The 23,717-nt window shown below is 36.9% G+C and overlaps 1 protein-coding gene across 9 annotated transcripts in view; it reads right to left on the bottom strand.

Annotated features, from left to right (window-relative positions):
• The window catches only part of si:ch73-103b11.2 (sporulation-specific protein 15), a 68,162-nt gene that overhangs the window by 30,848 nt on the left and 13,597 nt on the right, over window positions 1-23,717 (bottom strand). For all 9 annotated transcript variants that reach the window (XR_005282133.1, XM_038301072.1, XM_038301074.1 and 6 more), the window contains exons 4-5: window positions 2,542-2,693; window positions 69-153 (exon numbers count right to left, since the gene is read on the bottom strand). Coding sequence is in view for 8 of the 9 variants with exons in the window: in XM_038301072.1 (XP_038157000.1) it covers window positions 69-153; window positions 2,542-2,693 (237 nt within the window). In the remaining variant the exon portion in view is untranslated. The remainder of the gene's footprint in view (window positions 1-68; window positions 154-2,541; window positions 2,694-23,717) is intronic.

The raw sequence follows: 23,717 nt of genomic DNA on the forward strand, positions 1-23,717 counted from the left end.
AACAGCTCAGTTTTTTCCCTTGGGTTCAAATGTGAGTGAATAAAAGCAGCTGTGAGTCAGTACTGTACCTGCTGAGTAGGAGGATCAACTTTGCGCTTTTTCTTCTGGTTCTGCTTGTTGGTCCTAGGATAGACAGTCAGAGCCTCCTGCCACCTACACAGAACAAACAACGGCTTTAACCTTCTGAAGAACAGGCCATTAGGGCTGAATCCCTACATGGAAATAGTAATGCTTCGTCTCATTTATTAGGAAAGTAATAATTTAAAAACTCAAGTCTTAGGGGTAAAAACAAATTAGAAATTAAAAGAATTTCACTCAGATTTTGGGTGAAAATACCCCAAAACATTTCTAATCAGTTGAATCAAGTTTTTAATAGCAAATTTTAAACAAAACATAAGAAAACTTTAGTTTGCAGCAAGTCGGACTGCCATGTTATAAAAGACATTAAATTTAATAACCTTAAATCAGAACTTTAAGCTATGGAGCGGTTCAAGAAGAATGAAAATGGTCTAACTGTTAAAAAAAAAACAATACAATTCATGAACATCTAGGTAGAGATTGACTGATACAAGCTTTTTAAAGCCAATGCTAATACAGATTATTTTAACATCACTTAAACTGTTCCCTGATACATGCTGTTTTTTTTTTAATCTTTTTTTAATCTGCTTTTTCTTTTTCCATTTAGATGATTAAAAATTTTCACAATAATAACAAATGTTGCAAATTTCAACAAATAAAGAAACATTAATTTCAAATCAAAGAAAACTTTAACAATGAATGGAAAAGGGAGGCAATGCAATCAATGTGTCTCACATGATCTCTAAGAACTGCTGCTAATTGCACCAACAAATCCAGAAATGCGCAGATTTCAAACATACCAACACAAGAAGGAAATCTGCTCATCTCTAATTTAATGAGATCCCTCCCAACAAGCTACTGACGAGCTGAACTTTAAACTGCAGAGAAGTTAAAGTTGTTTGTATGCTAGATATTCTTCACAGAAGTAGTTTTTTGGAGGTACTTAGACAAACATTTAATCATAAAACCCATGCTTGGGTATTTTAACGTGCGTCTGACCAAATCAATTTTACTTCATTTTTAGATAGGAAATAATATTAACTTAAATCAAATTTAAACAAAACTCAGAAATCAAACATTTAGATAGTTATACATAATTGCTGGCACAGACATGGGGAAGTTTTCATCGCTATTTTAAAAACAGTGTTTTATAAATGCATCCTTTTTTCTTTGAAAACTGAACTTATGCTGATCTTGTTAATCAGAAAGATGCCTTTTATTTCCTTATATGCAATAACCCTGATAAACATAATGCATTTCTGGGGGGAAAATATTTTTTTATCAAAACTTGGTCAAAAAATGTACATTAATATGTTGTTACTGTTCCATTAACACGCAAAATAAAGACTAGTTTAAGATTTTAACAGATTTTTTGTTTTGTTTCATGTATGATCCGTGTAGTAGATGAATTTTAGCTAATGGAAACTTTAAAGACATCAACCACTGTCCTGAAAAACCACCCCACAAATTTATTGTTGCTCTTTTTCTATCTTAGCATAGGTTTTTTAAATATTTTTTAAATTACATCGTATGATGATGCTTAACTGGGTTTAACTGCATTCAGAGCAATAATGAGCTTGAAGAGCATGAATCATTTAAGTGATCCACTCTAATAACCGCCTACATTCAAGATTAAACTGCCACACTTAGAATGGGTAATATGATGAAATAGTTATTAGAAAATAGGTTAAAACTAATCTTTAACAAAGAAGTCTAATAAAAGAGCATTACTTAAACTGAAGATAAACAAGCTATTATTGAGCTCTGATCAAGATTCATATCAAAGAATTAAAAGCTTTTTTTACTTCAATAGTTAAAAACAAAAAAAAAACAAAAACAGCAGAAAGAACAAACACACCAGTGGCAACAGTGATTTATGCACCGAATGATCAAAACAAATATTACAGGAGACCATATTTAAAGAAAAATCCATATTTCCACCATCAGTGATGGACAGTCCAGCATGGAAGGACAGTGCTGTGCGAAAGCCGCTAAACACCACATGAAAGCCAGATGATGGGGGAGTGGGAGGCGTTTAGTGATGAAGCAAGTAACAGAATGAAGAGTGGGTGTTTTGAGTCACACTTGTTCCAGAATAGCTGCACAATGTGCTCTACAGCCACTGAAAAAGCAGCTCAGAGGAATTCCTAGTAAAGAAGAAGAGGTGAATGAATGGTGGACATTATTGTTTGTGTGCAGAGCCCTCAGTCCTGAACTTTAAGGGTTAGTGAACTCAGGGAGAGTAAAGGTGAAAGAATTTGCACCGTCACTGCATGGTGAATTACAGCTCTACTAGAAATCACAGAGAGAACCAGACAGCAGAGGGCAGCACAGCTTCAGCTACACTGTGGTGCCAACCATCTTCATCTCTGAATCTCAAACAATAATTTCTTAAATTACAGACAGAAGAGCAAAGTGATACCAGTCTACAATGGCTGCTCTGGTAGTGGATAAGGTTCTTACCCATTGATGATTTCTTTGCACTCGGCCCGAATGAAGTGGTCTTTTTCAGGGGTGAGGATGCAGAGAGAGTTCTTCTGACCTGTCCTGGACTCGCCATCAACGACATCCAGGCACTGGTTCATGTTGATTGTACCCTGGGGTAGAGTGCTGGGCTGCAGAATCAGAGCAGAGACATGAAGGGAAAGTGTTAGGTGAGGAGGGGGACAGACGGGTCCACAAGCCCCTCCGCATGGCGCGTCTGTTCACAAAATCCCTGCCAAGCTTTGCAAACTACACACTGATGTAATAGAGTGTGCACAGGGGATTGCTCTAGCTGGAGGTTGCTTTGATATGTTCCATTGCTGAAAGTGAACAGATTACATAAACTAATAATGTGCAGCTATTTGTGAGATCTTGATTTAAATGGAGCTAAACCAAATAGATTTTCTTTTACACTGAACCTTTTAAGATGGGTTCAGTTTAGGGCTGAAACAGTCAAACATTTAATCGTGATTAATCGATTATTGAAATAATCAACAACAATCTATCAACTAATGTTTAAATGAAGTATAGAGGCTGTAAAATATCCCTCTAGTCGACAATGCGATCCACTTAGAGCAGCAATTCTATCAAAACTGTAAAAAAAAAAAAAAAAAAAAAAAAAAAAGAAAAAAAAAAGGGCTCCTGGTGGAACATTTTGCAGTTAAGATCATTGGTCAATATGCTCTATCCAGAAGTGCTCAAGTGGAAAGCTTTAATTTTACCCAGTTTAATTAGTTTAGTAAAAAATCTTCTTTAAGGAACCTTTTGCTATCCGATTATTAATCGATTAATCTAAATTATATCCAACAGATTAATCAACTTGCAAAATAATCATTAGTTGCAGCCCTAATTCAATTCTTCCCAAACTAAAGAGTATAAACCTGTTGTTTTAGAGTAAATGTTTTAAAGAAATTTAGTTTATTAAGGCAATCAATTCAAAACAACTTTACAAGCGAAGAGGTTAAAATATATATTTCGGATTGGTTTAAAAAAAAAAAAAAAAAACTCCATTAAAAATCTATAAATAAGCTCATATTTATTGTAGGATATTGAACATTACTCCTTCTTCCTTTAAACCAGCACCAACTTAAAAAGAGTAAATGAAACAAGAAAACTATAGGGTAACTTAAAAATATATACTTTTTTAACACTTATCTAGCTTAAGTTTTTTTTTTTTTTTACTAAGGAAGAGCATTGCATATAAAATTTATATCAGCCACATAAAGTCTAATATGAGCAGAACTGAAACACGATGGATGGGATTTGGTGCAGAGGATTGGAATGAAAGACCAACTCTGCCTCTATAAGTCAGCCTAAAGATTTAAACTACAGACCAGAAGACTCTTTAAAATCTTTCCCACCTTGATGCTGGGATAAACTCGCAGTTTAGATTTAATCTTATTGGTTTAAACTGTATTCAGCACAACGAAAGGGACAATAAACATGCTTGGTTCATCCACACATTACATTGTAGTTGTAACATATATGGATGCATGACCCAGATACCATTAAGAAAGTGTGTCACCATTTTGAACAAAGGTTTTAGTCTGGTGGTCACATTAAAGTAGTGGTTAGAAGAACAGACCAGGATACCTCCCAGTCAGTCATAACCTCCTGACCACAGATACAACTAAAGTTCCACCAGGAGCCCTAAAGTATGATACAATATAGTTTCTTGTAAATGTGTAGATTTATACAGCATTCAGATCAAATTTCTACCATTTAGCTTGTAGTAAAGAAGAGACGTTGCCAGATAAATGAAAGACTTTATAAAAAAAGTGTAATAATTGTTTTTCTCCAATAGTTAATATATTCTTATTTATATCATGGACGGTTACAGGAAAACTTCATAAAAGCAGGAAACAAAAGATTAAGATTTTCTGAATTATAAACAGGGCAAGTTGATATTTTATATAAACAACCACCATGTTAAACATGCGCTCTGTGTTTCGGTGACTTAAGGGTTAATATGTAGGGCTAACTTAATCTATAGAGACTCTAAATGCAACAATGGCTTAGGTTCCAATTTAGGGTTGAAACAACTGGATTAATTAATCGAACGAAATAATCATCAACTAATGTATTAATCGATTAATCGTTAACTGGAGTATAGAGACTCTAAAAACATTTAGCTGACAGAAAACCCCACTTAGAGAAGTAGTTATATCAAAATTGTAAAAATATATCAACATTTTGCAATTAATATATAAAAAAAGTGTCTGGCAGTATTTTCTATCCAGAACTCCTGAAGTGGAAACACTTTAGTTTCCCCTGGTTTCATTTCATAAAAAAAATCTTCTTTAAGGAACCTTTGGCTATCCGATTATCAATCAATTAATAAAAAAATATAGCCAGATTAATCGATTTGCAAAATACTCGTTAGTTGCAGCCCTATTCCAATTTATAAAAATGTCTAACATAAGCTTACAAACTGTTCTAAAACTGTGTTTACATCAAAACCTTTAAACAAATGTCTGTTTACTAAATTATTTCAACCACTGGAGTCGATCGGGAATAAATTGTCCATCACTGCAGATGAAAGTTTCAGATCATCAACCCAGTCCATCCATTTATCTCATCAATTTAATTAAGGTTAATTTTTGTTGTAGAAGAAATGCAGGTTTAGCCTTTTCAAACAAAGAACCGTGATGGGTTTCGTTTGACTCTGAAAACAATCTGTGACTTTCTCTATGAACATCCAGCTGTTTGCATGCTGCCTTTCCTCCTTAACCTCTAACCGTGTCCTGAATTAGTTTTACTTTCACGCTACACCCTTTCCTCGCTTATCTTAATGCCAAGAATGTTCTTATGAAAATGCCAAAGAATTTACAAAATAAAAAGCAGAAATGATCTTTTAAACGTTCAATTATTTAGCCAGCAGGATAAAGTTGACACCAGTGGATGCTCACACCAGACACAGACGACGCTGTCTGAAATGTTAAAGGTTAACATTTTCCATCATATTGAGATGCCAGAAAAGGATCCAGAGTGACAAGAGTTTTCTCAACTTTAACACATCATGCAGTAACTTGGTTACCCCTCTTCTCCAACCTGTTGTGCACTGCCGTTCAGCTGGCTGAAAGAAAGCCACTAACTAAATTCAGCAGTGGCACTCCTCATTGCCATTATTAAAGTGGAAGAGTTTAAGGATAAGGATTCAGTCTGGATAACTGAGCTGTTTGGCAAACTAATTAAGCTCCTAATGTAATAATAAGCTCAATATACAACCAATTATATACTATAAAGAGCAAAATTTGACAAAAATTGTGGACATCAGAGAAATTAACTTGAATACTTGCACAAAATATAGCAGATGGATTGTTATTTTGCTTAGGTTTATATTAATATGATCAGGAATGTTAAGTTTGTCATATGAAATATTATTTAACAAATACTCAATTACTGAATTCTCTTTGCAGCAGCAGGATACACTGAAGCTCCTACCCTACCTACACCAAGGAGGTTATGTTTTTAGGAGAGTTTGTGTGCCTGTGTAAAGGATTACTTGAAAAGATATGGATGGATTCTAAAGACATTTTTTACCGGTGGGGTTCCCCATGCCAAGGAACAATTCATTTAAATTTGGTAATGATTCAGATCACCTTAGAGTTTTGGCTATAAGTGTACATCCCAATTTGGGGTTAAAATTGCTGCTTGGCGGAGGTCTGCGCTCTCCAAGTGCTTTTCTAGTGTTTTATATAAAATCACCACATTCTATTGTACATTTTGTTGAATTATCATCTGTGGACTCTTTGGAATTTCTATTCAAGGTTGTCTGAACAGTGAGAACCTGTGACTTACTTGCTTGACCTCTAAATGACTTATGGAAACATTGTAAAGAGTCTGAATAATCCCGTGTTGACTGGAGGATTTATGTTTGTACAATGAAGTAAATGGGGCCTGTGTAACAAAGTGTACTGGGAATGACTATCGCTTTGAATGGGCTTAAGGTCCTGCCTTGACAATAATAAACTTGTAGACACAACATGCCTATAAAATACCAAAAAGTGCTTTTAGCTTTTTGATAAATTAGAGCCTCAAGTTAAATGGCATTTATTATGAGACGCAACAGAGGCAAAATTAAAAGGTTTGTTGGTGACCATGTATAACCATAGCCTGTCAACAACAAAGCAACTTAAGCCAGTGGATATGCCTCTAATGTGAGGAGAAGTTGATAGTTTGTGTTAATCATACCCTGAGGCGAGATAAAAGGTTCTGCTTGAGTTGCTGCTGTTGGGTGTCACTTCCATTCACATCCACTTTACAGCTGTTCATATTGTAATAGAAAGTAGTGACTTGAATTTAAATAGAGCAGCCTGCAACAAGGTCTAAAAAACATGACAATGTTAGAACTTTAAGGAAGTATACTAAGAATATGCTAAGTGTCAGGCTATTGCAAACCTGCACCTGTTTTCTGCAGATGAAATGTAAAGGAACACCCAGGATATCGCTGCATAAACTGGAGAAAGCCTTGGCCTGATTGACACTCTGCTTGAAATGAAGCACGGACAGAAGAACTGCATGAAAGCAATAACAAGGAGAAGTCAAGAGTGTTGAGGTGGTAGTCGTGAATAACAACAGCACTAAATGGCAGAAAAAGTGCTGTGTGTGAAAAAGACGGGAGTTGAGAGGGGGAAGACTGAGTTTAGATCGGCCACCCATCTGTCTGAGTAAACTAATCTACACTCCACATGTTGGCTTTTCAAAAAAGGATAAAGAGCAAGATATTTAAAAACCAGAAAATCTTATTATGGTTATTCAAGCAGCTTAAACTTCACGATTTATAACCGTTACTTCAGTAAGGCACAAAGAAAGAGATGAAATACTGATAATAAACATGATAATAAATGTTTTTAAATATCTGCACCTCTGACTGGGATTCGAAGTTTGTCATTTCTAAGAATGAAAACATGGCTCAGCCCCTAAACCCAGGCCCCCTGAATCCACACCTCTCTGTCACCTACCCAGACCCTGTCCGTACTCCACTGGCCATTGCTCTCCACAATGGCTCCTTTGTTGATTGGCACCAGTTCACACAATGTGGGATTGTCAGCGGCCGCAGTCCCACAGAGCCACTCCTCCTGTAAACCCTCTACAAGGAAATATTTAATAGACAAGAGAACCTGAACAACCATCCCTTTGTGATCCAATGACAGAAACTATAAAGGCAGAATAAACTCTGTCTGGACTCTGAAGATGGTCACACAATGGTGTGATATATAGTTTCAACAGGAGTCACTTGACGCCTCCTGAAGAACACCCCAGGCAAACTAAATGATTTTACAAAATCTGCAGTCATATCTAATTTTTTCTTAATTAAAAAATAAATTGTAAAAAACAGGCAGAAAAGTAGCTCCATCTCTAGGATCTTAGCCTTGCAGCAATAAGGTCCTGTTTCTGAACGTGACCTTGGCTCTCTCTACCTGGAGGTTCTTTCTTCTCTCTCTTCGATTTCAAAACAATTTTCTAAGTATTTAGGTTACTCTAAAATGCACTCGGGTATATGTGTCTTTTAATGGTCATCTCTCTCTGTAATGAACTTGTGACCTATCCAGGATTAACCACAGCTCTCACTACTGCAAGGATATGCAGGAATGGATGGAAGGATAGACAATTTTTAATACCGTAAATTGTTGCATGAATTTGATAAAAATATCTTCAGTTTCATATTAACTACAGTTAAATGGCTTACAGCAGTTTAAACTGAAGGGTTTCTGGATGTGATTTCAGCTAATGGGCAGGTGTCCCAGTAAAGGCCCGGAGAAAATGTGTCTGAATTCAAATCCTTTGGTAGGCAAACAGCCTCTTTATTCCTGTGTGGTTAGTTTTTGCTGTAGAAATGAGCCATTTCTTTCTCCATAATTGGAAAAAAAAGAAAAGAAAAAAAAGAACTAGGAGCCAACTGTAGTGTACTCTTCATTGAAACTGCTGGAAATGTTTGAAGAAAGGACAAAATGCCAACAGGATTACAGAGATTCACTGTTCCGATTGGCTCTCAGATGTGTTGGAGAAAATAAAATAGACAACCCAAACTTGTAGAAGTTAAGCATCTCCTACCAGGGGTTTTATTGGATGTAACCAATATTGCTTTGATGGAAACATCTCATCTCATCTCATGTTCTTGGCAGATCTGTTGATTTTATATTGCCAGGCTTATAAGGTAGACCAGGAGGTATAAAAAAAATGACATGGATTAGATGGGACATGTATTAGTTCAGCTGCGTTGTGAGCAAAGCATCACAAATTATCAGATTAATTTTGGCGAATACACTTTTATATGTATTATTGGGTTTAGACCCAAACTACTTCCTGTAGAATACAGGTGTCAGTCTAACCTTTGACAGCTGAACCTACAGCAGTCTGTAAAAAATATAATACCCGCATAGCTTATTCCTATTTTTTTCTAACAACCACCATTTTTTTTTTTTTCCATGTAATGGACCCAATAATGTCAAAGTTGCGAAAAGGAAAGAAAGAAAAGGGTTTTAAAATCTAAAATAAATCCGTAAAGCGTGGAGTCAGTTCTTTCGCACCTCAGATTCTCCTGCATTTTTATGTTATTTGATGAAAATTGAATTTTGTTGCCATTCTGCTGTTATAACAATGGTCCATGTTTTCTGTGACAATGGTTAAAAACGACACCACGGTGTTGCGGACTATTTATCTTTGGTTGCGACTGACAGTTCTCCAGGTTTTCTAAGCAGGATGTGTTTACACATATTTTTAGTTTCAAAGAACAAACAATCAGCTAATATTTGGAGAGAAAATAACTTTCACCTGTCTGAGGTTGTCATGTGACTGTGATTAAAGAGCTGTCATGTAGACATGTTGACAGGAACTGTTATAAGAGTTGTAAACAGATAACCGTCATGAAAAATAGGCCCTTGTGATCGTTCAAAACAATTGAACCTCTTGGTGGTGTGGTTTCTGATCTCGATCAGACATTATCGGACATTCTGTAACCTACTGGTTATTAATAAAAGGGTCTGTTTGACTATAATTGATGACTATTTCTGTTTACATAATATCACCCGATTGATCCTTTTTTTAAACTTTGCACGCTACAAAAAAAGAAATCAATGTATGTATAATTTGTGATTATATTGTAAAATGTCAGTCAGTACTAATGGGTGCAATATTGGTTTTAAATAGGATATGAAAAGGTTGCGTTGGGACACCCCTAGTTATGGTGGTTGTACCTGCTTGAAGGTGGACCTGCACCCCAGTCTCAGGTAGGTTTTTTAACAGGATGTTACTCCAATTGTCCTCCAGTCAACTCTGACCAACTTCTATGCCTGCTCAAGAAACCACTCCCACAGCATGATGCTGCCACCACCCTGGGTGTTTTCCTCCCCCGTTTTTCCTTACCTCACAATTATTCACCAGCTTTTATCGCTCTATTACTATTCAACAGACATGATGTGGAGAACTTTAATACTTTTAAAAGGCTCTGTAGTTAAAGTCGATATATTTAGGGACAAAAAAAAAAGCCTAAACCATTAAAAGAAAGAAAAAAATCAAGACTTTCAAAGCTTGAAAACAGGCCTGAAACAATTAATCTAATTGTGATTAATCAATTATTCTAAAAACAATATAGAAATATTTTGCATTCAAGATAAAGGAAAAAAAATAAATTTGGTCCCATCAATATGCTCTATCCAGAGCGCCTCAAGTGGAAAAGATTTAGTTTATATAGTTTAAATACTACAAAAAATTTCTTTAAGGAACCTTTTGCTATCTGATTTTTAATTGAAAAAGTAATCAACAGATTAATCAATTAGCAAAATAATTGGTAGTTGCAGCCCTAGTTGAAATCACAGGTACAGCAGAAGATTCAATAATTTAAACTCGAAATCTTCTTAGTTTAGTTAATAATTTCTATTGGCTGTAGACAGTACAGTCCACATGTAATTTATCATCACAACAGATTTCATTAGGAAACTACTGGCTGTTTAGGAGATGGTAATCAGTGAGCTCTTTGCATGCTAGTCTCTGTGCCCTTGGCTTCTTTTATTCTTCCACAGCTTAGAAAAACATCTCCCTCATGACACAGAGGGTGAAGTATTTGCTTATTCTGGCAAATAGCTGATAGCCTAAGGTTGGATGCAGAGCTGTTCTTTCACCATAAACATTTAGAGATTTGACAAAATTTCTGAGAAAAATATACCAAAATACACCCAGAAGTATTTAGAAGAACTAGAAGCTATTGGGATGCTTGCTTTGCTTGTCTTCTTTTTGCTGTTGTTATGTTCTCCATTTTCTTTTCCTCTTGTCTCATATCTGTTTAGAAGCTGACTTCTAGGACTTACTGTATATCTAATGCGTTGTCTATTTTCGCTGTTTTATTTTCTCTTTTCCTGCACCCTTTGCTGTCTCTCTCTCACTCCCCTTAGTTCTCTTCCTCTTTTTTTTCCTCACCTTCTTTCTGTCTTTGTGCCCCTTTTAAATTATTTTACTTGCCAAATAATTTTCAATAATGTTTAATATACATGTTAAGTGGAGCCTTATGGCAAGAGTTATAATGGTCTGCCTGTGAAAGCAAAGCTGTTGGGCTATCATCTAGCTCTGGAAAATCTCCTACCAGAGCTATATTGGCAAAACGGGACATAAAAAAAGGAAAAGCACTCAAAGAGCACAGACCTCCGCCAAAGTGCAAATTGTGCCCCAAATTGTGACTTACATCTGTAGCTAATACTCGCATATGATCAGGATCACTGCCAAATTTAAATTAATTGTTTCTTGGCATGAAGTACACCTCTGGTGAAAATTCCATAAAGTCCATTCATGTTTTCAAATGACCCTGCTAACAAACCAACAACATCCCCTTTTCTTGCGTTTTTGTCTTCAGTGAAATACCTCCGAACTTTTTTAGTTCGATGCCGAAGCTTTCATTACTCACTGCTGCCATCCTCTGGTTTAGCTGCTTGTTCCGGCAAAAATCCCTATCAGTATCTCACAATGTTAGAGAATCTTTTAAAAAATTCCTGTATTCAGGTTATGATCTAGCCTAGTAAACTAGCCCCACCCACTAGCGGCCAAAATAATAATCAAGTGGTCTAGCCTTGATCAATGCCCCAGGCCCTAGAACTGGCGGGCCAATCACAACGCAGAGATGTGTTTTGAATTTTTTAATGCAAAGCGGGCGGGGTTTTAAGGCCATGACGACAGAGCTGCGCTGTGCTGGAGAAAGCACAACAAGGAAGATGGCAACAACTATTGAACAGTTCTCGTTTAACTCAGCTTTGGAATCAGTTTGGGAAGGATTAGACTTGGGGTTTTCATTGAAATGTGAGCAGGAAGAGGCTCTACGCTCATTAATTTTGTAGAAGGACGTATTCGCGTAATTCTAGTAATGATCTGGATCATCACCATATTTGAATGAATTTCTACTTTTTAATTGATCCTGTACACGGGCAGAGACAGACAGAAAAAACAAACTCTCCTAAAAACATGACCTCCTTGGCGGAGGTAATTATCAAGTTCTGTATTTCACTGCATATGCCGGCCACACAATCCAAATCGATTTACTACGTGACCCATTTAGTTTGTTCATATTTGTGTTTTTCTGTTCATTTTATAGCAGCAGGAGCAACTTTGTCTGTAAACCTGCACGGTGACAAATCTAAATACCATTACTTCACACATTTCATGGCTCATCCTTAAACTTGTTCAAACAGGGCACAATGGCAACATTTCCAAGTTTCTGACTATGCATCCAGATCCGTTTCATTTTGATCATTAAAAACATTGAAGCGAACAGAAGAACTGATTACATGGCATCGCTTTAGTCTGACTCATGAACATTGTCTAGATTCTGGTGTCTTTGGGGTCCATCCATTGCTCACAACCAATAACAGTAATTATGCAATAAATCTTTCCATAGCAACCACTGATAACAGAGGCAAACACATTTTTTATACGGAAAAGCATGCCAACAAACAGCTGCGGGGAAACACACTCAGGTGCCAGATGGAAAGAGTCACCTTTGCTCAGAGTCTGAAACCAGTTTTTTGCCTCCAAAGATCTCAGTGAATAAAACAGATGAGAATGTACAAAGCAGAGGAGAGACGATTGCCTTCAAATAGTAGATGGCCTTAAAAAAAAAAAAAACACCAAATACGGCCTTAGTGGTATGTGAGGTGACATCACTGCTATTGGGCTAAGGCCTGTCCTTCAGGCATTTCCATGAGACACCTCAATCTGTTGGCATTTGTTCAGCACTCAGGCATCAACATTAATGATTAAACAGCTGACAGCAACGGTAATATCAGTGTTTGAAAAAATATCTAAAACTAAAAGCAAACGGCCACACACTTCACACTCAAATGTACCAGCTATTTCAGAGAGGGCTGTGGGTGGTGGTGCGGCTTCTCTTCTGCAGAGCGGTGAGAGAATGTGGGTGGTTTAATGCTGTGTTAGGAGGCCAGCAGCCAGCAAATGCAGAGGAGGAGGAGGAGGATGGCAGGTTGGATGATGAAGGTAGTCGTTGCTGCTTAGCCAGCACTACTTTCAAACAAGCTATACTGCCTAATTTTCTGTTGTGTGGCAACTCCACCTGGTATAAGGATCAAATTGGACTGAGTTAAATTAATTATTAGTGGACCAGCCCTCTACTTTAGTGATGGTAAAATGTGATTTGAGTCGTTGCCTTGAATGGGTAATAATTAGCGAGGGAGACGGGGTGTGAGAAATCTATCAATCCCAGTCTAGGTAGTGACAGGGTAGAGAGGCCGGCTGCAGAAACAGGTGCTGTAGTCGAGTTGTGTCTTGTCGCCTCTGCTATTTAGACTTGCATCGTTTGAGAACAGCTACTTTCCCACAGTGGTTACTTTTTAGCTCCCTTCTTTCATAGAGGACCTAAAACATTGGCCAAATTTATTTCCTTACTATCAAATGCCAACTACAGGACTAGATTCTCATCGACTAATAAGGACAAATTATATGTAATCCGGCGTCTGCTTTTTGTTTTCTTTACTTCCTCTTCTGGATGAATGAATCCTCTGTTATGTTCATTATTTTCATTCATCTATTCACTGTAATGCAAAACTTTTTACTGAATGATCAGTTAACAATAGGCATCCTCAACTAGGATACATCAAATTAAGCACGTTTTATATTAAACTGCAAGATGTATAGAATAAAAACTTGCATTTTATACGTCTTCTTTAGTAAATATATTTCTTCTTTTATAGAAATACCTATAGAAAGTTAATAAAATTGCCCACCAAACACCTGATAAGAAAGCATCTGTACAGTTAATACTGAACATTTACACCAGGAGCAAAACCAAAAATCACCTAAAATATTTCTTGAACATTTAATCATTTAGTGCTTAAGAAACACTTAAAGTGCACATCTTAAAAGGAAAATTATATATTGCTCAGAAAATCTTTTTATATTTCTTAAATCACTGCATCTTTGTCTTGCATATTAAGGAAGCAGAAGAATCTGCTGTGAGGGATTGCCTTCGAGTTAATGAGTCCATGCAATCAACTGGTGTTCGTTACATAGAAAACTTTGAATCAATTTCACTGGATGATCATGTGAACTTAAAAGTGCCTTGAGATGGCGTGTTGTGAATTGGTACTATATGAATAAACTGAATTTAATTTAATCTGTCTTTAGGTGAATGATGCTCCAGCTCTGCTTAAATACACATATAACACTACGGCATAAATAACTGGATCACTAGCTAAGCCAAACGCTCATACATTTGTGTCGTAGTTTTCAGAAAAAAGGCATGATCTAAACCACATACTGAAGCAATGACCTTATAGTGACATTACTTAATTTAACCAGAACCATGCAAAAAATTATATTTTGCACAAATAAAACTGGATAACATGAAACAGACGCTGTTTCTCAATGTGTACTTGTGCATTCCCGTGTATTCGTGACAGCCTGAGCCCTAGTGCTGTTGCAATTCACAAGAACAGCAGACTGAGAATGGACACACTAAATGAAAAAAGTCAGAATTTATTATCTAGAGACTATTAATAACAGGAGGTGAAATGCAGCTCCAGACGAGCAGAGTGTGTGGTGACGTCACGAATATGCTTCTGTTCAAATTGACCCATATTTATGCTGCGTGCTCCCGTTTTCACCAAGTCCACACTTTTCCGTGTTCTTCTAAAGAACATACATGGCGAGGACACGAGTACGTACTCGCGTTCTTGTGAACTGAGAAACGGCTAGAGTATCTGACCTTTGTGAGTCAATTCCTAAATAGAAAAATAACCCAAAACTAACCGAATCAACAGAGTTGAAAATGGAAGGTGTGTATTATTTAACCCAAAGCAGCAAACATTCTAAAAAAATAAAAAAATAAATAAAAAAGGGGGTTGGGGGTTCTTTAAAAAACCCTATCTGCAACATGTGCGTTTAAGAAGAATATAAATATGAGAAACATTGTGACACCAGCTTTACAAATAAGCCATCTTGCTATCAGCTTTTACTCCCTCCTGAGTAAAAGCATCCCCAGATCATAATAGAGCCATCCCCCTGCTTGACAGTGGAGATGTTAGCTTTCCTCCACTTGCAGCATTTAATCTGGAAGCCAGGAAAATGAAAGAAAATTTTAAAGCTTAAACTTCCAACCTTTTACACATTTGTCATTTCACTAAAAATAACCATGGTTCACAGGGTAGAAAGAATATTTTTTTTTTTTTCCCAGCAATACAGGGGATTTGTTCACAAGCTTAATGCCATCAGAAAATGTTTGCACAGAGGCAGATTGTAAGAGTTTGCTGTAATTAATCCTCAAAAGGAAAAGGACTGCCTGGGATCAGCTAGCTAGATCGGTATTAGGTTGAGAGAATACAGCTTTTTGTTCGTTCCCTATATGCTTTTCTGTTTAATGGCCAACAAGTGAATCCTGTCTCTTAGTTTAACTTTTGTTGTTGATTATATATGGTTTAGGTATCAAATACATTAAATAATAGGAGCATCTCTATAATAAATAAATCCTAATAACTAGGATCGCCCGATAAATCGGTCAGTTGATATTTTTGGTGGATATTAGCATACCTACATAAAAATTTGGAAGCCATTAAAACACAAAACCCAGTGAAAATTAAGCTAGTAAAATATGAGAGACAAAACAAAACAAAAAAAACACCACATTAGGACTCAATTTACAGAAAAATGTTGCTTCTCACATGTGTAAATACAAAAACTAAACTTCTACGTCCTTTCTGTGAACCCTGTTAGCTGCTTGGCCAGACTATGTAAGAAGATTAAAGCATGTTTGACTGAAAGCCTTCTTGACTCATGGTTAATTTTTGCACTAATCAGTTTCATTATCTTTTTGGGATTTGGAGCACAGCTCCAAGACAGCAGCGCCTCAGCTCAAAAGTAAACAAACCTTTTATCTAAAACCTTTAGCAAGGCTTAAAGCAACACATTTTGTATTAGTGGGATGAGGATGCAGCTCGTTCTGTAAAAACGGGTGACAATAAAAAAAGGGCAGGTGCAAAATGATCCATTTCAGTTTTCTCACAGCGTTTTATCAAAGAGTAATTAAGGACACTAATTGCAGGAAAACTCCTGCTTGGAGTAGCATTGATACTATTTGTGGATGACACTCAGGTGACACAGCTACAGTTCCAAAAAACTTTTTGAAGCTGCTATAGTTTATAAAACAAATATTATCAATGGGTGGTCTGATTGTATTTAAAGGAGTGCCTCGTTCTGAGTAAAGATTGTTTATTTTAAAATTCAACTAAAACACATAGACCTTTCTCTTAAGAGTTCCATAAGAACTGATCAACCCCCTTTCAGGGTTCATTTAGTCACACATTACAAAGCTTATAACAGCAATAGAAAAACTGGCCCAGCCAGATCAAGGTAAGTACTATTATTTAATGGTTGTGGCCAAAAAAGTAAAAGTTTTGAACAGAGAGAGAGTGAACATTTGTCTGCATCCACCTGTTGTGGCAGTGATCTCAGAGTTGGACAAAAGAAGCATTCTTAACTCTAAAGCTCGGTGTAACATGAACAAAGTTGCGCAAGCTTTAGAACATAATGGATAACAAACATAATATGTAAACTATGTCTTCAGAGTGAGGCTCTGCTGCAATCAGGACAGGAACAGTTAAATTCAGCTGGATTTAATGATTTTAGGCACAGACTTTTTTTTTTTTGTCTTTTGGCCAAGCTGAAACAAGAGGCAAACACTATGTAATTTAGATATTATTACGCTGATAGAATCCATCTGGTTTTAGTTTCTGTTACAGATAAGACTTCCAGCTCAATGGAAAGTACATCTTTGCATTTAAACACCTTTCTTCGCCATATGCAATGCTACCTCAGCTGTGACCTACTTAATCCTTCTGGCAGAAATCAAATCCAAAAATAGTCAAATTCATTTGGATAATCCTTGACCTTCAGTCTACATAATCACCCATAACTAGAAAAAGATATTTGAGAGGGGATGCATCTATATTATTTAGAGGTGTCTGAGCAAAGATTTTGTGCTTTTGATCAAGTTGCTGAGACCTTTAAAGGAATAGTACACCCAAAACATGATTAGCCTTCATTTTCTACTCACCCCCATGCTGAACAACACTCTGGAGTACTTTTTTGATATCTCAAATGCATCTGGAGATCTGGGAGGCTTCTTGCTGTCTGCTGACATTCAAATAATGGAGGTCTATTGTGCCCGAGGCAGAAAGGTCCATATAAGTCCACAAAAAGCGTGTCAATATTCCTCCATACTGCTCGTCCAATGTATTCCAAGTGTCCTGAGTGGGTAGCGTCCATAATTTACTCGAAACGAAGTCATTTAGAATGTTTTTAGAGCATAAACAGTAGTGTATAGGATTTCCTAAAAGCGCGTTCACGATTCTACGGAAGCCGGCAGACCAAACCAGCGCATTCAGCTCGGCAAAGAACTCATGCTCTCCCTCAACACTGAAGTCCTCAGACATTTTTCTTTCGTTGTTTCTTTCTTTGCACAGGTAAACAGCACATTTCTTCTTCTACGCTTGCATTATTGGCAGAGCAGACGCTGAATGCGCACTTTCATCTGGTTTGGTCTGCCGGCTTCCGTAGACTCGTGAACGTGCTTTTAGGAAATCCTATACACTACTGTTCTTTTAAAGTGGGTAGGACTGAGTTACATAACAGGCAGCAGCAAAGAGTTAAAAAGGTTTACAATAATATATTGGCAACTATCAAAAAAACAAAGTTATTGATTAAAGTTTTATTTTATTAAATTAAAGGTTTTCCACGTCACCTAAACTTTAGTAGGTTTCCCCCAATTTGAGAACAAAGCTTATCAGCAGCAACTACAGTACTAAAGACTAAATCCCATACCATTGCAAAGGTAGTTTTTGACAGAGTTTTCAGAATCAGAGAATACATCGGTTGAGGCAGGACAAGTTGGATAACTGTTTCATGGATCCTTCATGGCTATTTGGGTCTCCTGGAGAAGCTATTTAAGTGGAACATACATTGACAGGAAAGGATGCATCCAGAAATCTTTTCAAAGAGCTCCAAGTGTTCCAACCTTATAACTTTTGACTCTCAGTCAAAGTGGTCCTAAACGGTAACCAGTGTGCTCAGGCCTTTAATGTATGTTAACTTTTGTAAAACATAGTTTAAAAAATTATTTAAAAAAATCATATTTGTTCTTCTGAACCCAAAATTGTCTATTGTGTATTGTCTATTATGAATTTGATCTATTGTTTTCCTCCATTTGCAAACATAAACCACAGTGTTTGGGCTCTAGATGGATTTAATAGACAAAAGCATTTGTCAAATTATTTATTCCTCTACATTAAAGCTGTAAGTAGCATAAGTATCTCTTTATATATAGTGCTGACCCGTCATTCGTGTTGCTGTGTTACTAGAAACTCGTCTCCTAATCAACCTCTCGAGTTAAACTTGCTCTTGAAGTTGACCTTGGCTGCACAGCCCACGCCCTTAGCAGCTGATTGGATTGGCAGGTGTGAACAGGCAGGTGTAAAAGGTCAAAGGTCAACACATGCAGTGCTGAAATATGTGCAGCTGTGGCTAATGCATACTATGACTTTATCCATGTAAAGTACAGTATTTACTGTGATCCAACCATTAAGGTGTGCCGACAGTCACACTGAAATGTTCTAAGGTCAGTTGGAAATTATTTTCTCAAACATGTTTTACACAGTAAACAATAATGTGGATCAACATTGTTTTGAAAAGGAAAGTTCTGACATTATAAAAAAAACAAATTCTTCTCTATAACTCCCCCCCCCACCCCTAGGACTACCACACCCACACCATAAAGCTTGTGTACACATTTCTTGGTAGCCCACTGTTTTATTAGAGCTTGCCTCAAAGCAGACTCTCCCCTCTCCCCGATACTTTAAATGAAACCTTTTGTCAGCGTTCTGACCGAGTGTTTAGAACAAACTCAGCGAGCAGTCCGTCAGGCCCAGTTTGGCTTCACAGACAAGAGAACGTTACACAACAGCGGTGGTTGCCCTCTCCAACACAAATGATTTATTGGCCGGACAGAACTGGAATGGAAAGCAGAGATAAAAGCGCTGGGGCAGGATAAGCAGGGGTAAACAGATGATGAAGAGTGAATCACTACTAGTGCAGACTCAGACACATTTTGGCAATTATATTACTACCATTAGTGGTACTGTAGGTAGTATGAGACTTTAATGGATTGTCCAACTGAGAAACAGCTAGGACTGGGCAATTAAACGGTTTTATAGATTAATCCAATTTTATGTAAATTAATGGATATTACTTTATCCACCAATGCACTTCTTGGGCTTCCATAGCTCAGGATGACATCGATTCATGAATTTTTATACTTAAATGTGTACTTATAACTGATAAACTCTCTGTTTTTGAGGTTTCTTTTTAGACAAAATGACTTTTTTTTCCAGTCTTAAGTAAAGCAAAACAAAGAAAAAAGTACGACCAGTAAAGATGTGAATTATTTTTAACATAAATAGTTTTTTTTTTGGCAAAGATAATTTCCGAGATCTTGGTGTGACTCAGGCTAAATTTTCCATTGTTTACTTTAGTAAACATCTCTAGAGAACTCTTCTGCTTATCCATTCGAGCCAGGAGGCCATTTTTTATATATCTATATTTTTTCCCATTTAAATGTGCGTGGAAAAGAACAGTAAGGTTTACTTTGTATAATCTAAATTTAACAAAAGCAAATATTTTAGGAATCATTAAGCCTTTTGGTCCCAGACAGACAGAATACAAACAGGAAGCGGGAGCAAAAAGGGAGGCTAACCCTGTATATCTGTCTACATTGTATTTCACTGGATTAAAGGGTCAACGGGTCTATTTTTGACACCATTTGTATAAAACTAAAATTAAAATATCTCCATCGTTATCTCTGGTTAGAATTCTGTCCAATCTTTGCCTCACAAGAAGATTCACTTCTCTAGTTTGATGTTTAGAGCTTGTAGTGAGCCCAACAGCCACAGAACGTCTGACTAAAATAACAAAACATATCCAAACAGTGAAGCGGAGATAAAGGACGTTATCTCTGCCACATCCGGGATAGTGTGGTCACTGAAACAACAGAACAGAAGCAAATACTGAGAGGCACAGATAAGATGGCTTTAGAAATGGGTCAAAACCTAGAACAGACTTGACCTGATAAATAAAACTACAGAAAGCCAATTTTCTATGGGATATTTAATGTGCAGATCCTCATGTAATGACAGTAAAAGGAAAAAATGGACAGTGAATAAAAAAAAAAAAGAGTGAGAGCTGGTGTATCTCTAACCTATGAAAAAACCCTACTCAGCAAAGCCAAAGTTCCTCTAACTAAAATCAAGGCTTTAGGAGCAGATTAACTCCAATGTGGCCCAATAATGTGACCAAAACACAATGAATCAACTTTTCATGAAGCGGATCGTTAAAAAGAGAATCAGCCAGTTAATTTTCCTTATATTGCCACCATCTGACACTAGTTAGGTCTTCGGAGGGTTTGCAGAGCAGACTATCATTACGAGATTAGTGGATATGTGAAAAGTTTATACACCGACATGTTCTCTGCATCTGCTGTTGCTACATCAGCTTCTTTGTTGAGCCTCTGAGCTGACAGGCCAACGACTAAAACCCCTTACAGATCATAAGAAAGCAAACACCGTTTTTAGATGTAACTTTAATATTCACATTATAGAACTAGAGCTGCAGGGCATATAACTTTTTTAAAGTGGCCTACAGTAGTACTCAACCCTCTTTTTACAGATTTTCTTACAATAATTTTTTATACATCTATTCCCGCTAAGTATATAAAATCAGATGCAATAGATTACAACACTGTTACCATTTCCAAAGTGGCTGACCCTCATAACATTTTTCCTTTAATGCCTCTGAAAGAGAACGGAGAACACCAAGCTCAGATCCAAAGAGCTGGCTGAGCCCTTCACAGGGCAAATTAAGTACTTTTTAAGTCTGGTAAATGATTTAAAGAGGGAACAGCAGACTGAAATCAGCTGTCAACAAGAAGCACATTCAAAACAACTGCCATTAATCAGTGGAGCCATATCAGGGGAAACAGCAAGGACGAGTCTAAGGATATAGTATAAATATCCAAACCTAGTCATTAAATTACTGATATTTTCGTATTTACTTTTTTTATAAAGATAAATGTTCAAGCCTCCAGTGGATGGTTTGTTAATAATTAAACCATCCACATCCATATTGAGTTACATTTGTATTTATATTAAATTAAATTTTAAAAAGCGATCATGAAAACGGTAAAAATCATTTTAAAAGCTAAATTATACATATTGGTGAGCACAAAGTTTGATAGCAAATACCAATGTTATTTGAAACTAAAGAAAAGATAAATTGAAATTTGGAAAATACTTTGCAAGGGAAAAAGGCTTTCACGGAAATATATTTTTACTCTCAAATTGTGAGGTTTTTCTGTAATAAAAATAAAAATAGATTTCACTTTCAACTTTTTTCTTCTCTCACTCTCAAAACCTAAATATTTGCTCTCGATTCAGGACCAATTTGTATTTACAAAAGAATGATTTAAAAGTAAAATGAGAAATGGATATTTTTCTTTTTCAGTGATTCTCCTGGTCCTCCGTAGTTTTACACTTGTCTTCTAAACACATATGTTGGCATGTGTATTTAATCAGTCAATATCATTCCTTTTTGTTGTTGTACACTGAAAAAAATATGGCAATCGCATTTGAAATTTACTTAATCATCGTGATACATCATCATTAAATTCATAGGAGCAAAACGTGGAAATGAACGCTTAATTTAATATGACGCTTTAAAAAAATCCCCATCAGCATCCAGTATATGTGCAGTTTCTGCCCAAATATTTTGTTTTTGTTGTAGATTTTTTGATGGGGATAACTAGGATCATCCAAAACTGCCTTTTTATGAACTATGTTTGTTCTCTCTGCATCTGTTCATCCATTTCTGCAATAAGAAGTTTCTTTTGACTGGATTTGATTATACTTTTAAGCCCCTGGGTATAACATAAATATTTTGATGGAGATGAGAAATCTGCTTCCTGGTATGTTGAAGAACCAATAGTTTGCATCCCATCTTTTAAATAAACGGTGTTAGTTTTTTAGGACATACATAAGAATTATGCTATAATTTCTAGTTACTAATCTGTCATTACTATATTTTAATTTGACAAGCCAGATTTTTTCTTTTTCCTGTTTGGTGTGATTGTAATTGCAGATCTCAAGCTGGCCGGACCGGTGCGGAGCAAAAAATAGCTCAGCTCCGAATTTTTATGGTGACGGACGGAGAAGACGTACAGGGACGGGGACGTGCGCGGAGAGTAGCGGAGGATGTCGAACAGCTTTCATTGATTAACATGACAGAAAAGTGCTCCGCACGACGTACGTGAGTGGAGCAGAACGCTGATGGAGTATGCAGAATCTGGGGGGTAACACTTTTTTTATACATTACCCTGCTCACATGACATAATTGTGTCAAAGTAACTAAATACGATTAAATAAAGGCCAAAAACGGTTGCATTATTTTTTTTCCAGTGTTGTTAATTAAACCCCTTTGTTTCCCATTGATAAACATCCATAAAAGACATGAATTTCCAGGAAAAACACATCCATTAATAGCCTATAGAATGAAACATCAAAGCTAGTGATTTACAGATATTAAGCTTGCTTCGGTTTAAGGCCCCGTCCACACGTAGTCAAAACGAACATGAAACGCTGATATTTTCCAAAACGTTTGCCGTAAATACGGAGACGTAAAATAAATGTGATCGTCCACACGAATGCATGAAAACCCTGCAAAATGTATGCCGGGCCTGTAAGTGGCGCTGTGGTGCCAAAGCAAAAATAAGCGACGAAATGCTGGGCATGCGCACTAATATTTATACATGGTTGCCCTGCGGGTCCATTTTCGTGGTTCAGTCAAATTCAGGTGCTGAACTATGTCGTCGATATTGCTCTGTTCTTCCTGGAGATATTTCAGAAGAAGAAGATTCTGTTGTAAGCCCGACAGCAGGGTGAGTAGCATTAGCAGCAACGGCGCCATTGTTGTTGTGATACTGTGTCGTGCATGCGTGTTTAGAGGCAACGCTTTGACGCATGCGTGTAAAAAAAAAAAAATGCGGTTAGAGCGTAAAGATGGAAACGCGAAAACGGCGTTTCGAAATCTTCCCACTCTGAAGGCTGAATAAAAAAAAAGATCGTTTACAGACCCCCGAAACGCCGGCTTCGTGTGGATGAGAGGCTGGTTTGGTGAAGAATTTGTGCGTTTAGGCCAGGGTTCGTCTTCGTGTGGACGGGGCCTAAATCGCATCCAGAGACTCCACTAAGTTTACCATCATGAGATCTTCATTTTATATTTTCTAGAGACAAGGAAAGGGCAGTATTTACGTACGTTTAAGGATGGCAAAGTGTCCTAGGAGTCACAGGGCAAACACAGGCTGAGGTTGTATATGCTCATGTCAGAGAGATTCAGGAGAACGGCAGCAGGATTCTGTGTCTCAAGTGAAAAGAATGCAGAACTGTGTGGGAACCCAAAGGAGGCTCGTCAGGACAGTCTCTGCTCTTGGACAGTATTACTGGGCAGAAATATACCATTTAAACTTCAATAAATAAAGGAAATTATTTTATTTTATTTTAAATTAGAATGAGACTACGAAAGCTTAAATCATGACAACATGATGATCTCTGAAACAGAAG

Source organism: Cyprinodon tularosa, unplaced genomic scaffold (genome assembly GCF_016077235.1).
Source record: "Cyprinodon tularosa strain WSP-4 unplaced genomic scaffold, ASM1607723v1 ctg46, whole genome shotgun sequence".
Taxonomy (NCBI): Eukaryota; Metazoa; Chordata; class Actinopteri; order Cyprinodontiformes; family Cyprinodontidae; genus Cyprinodon; species Cyprinodon tularosa.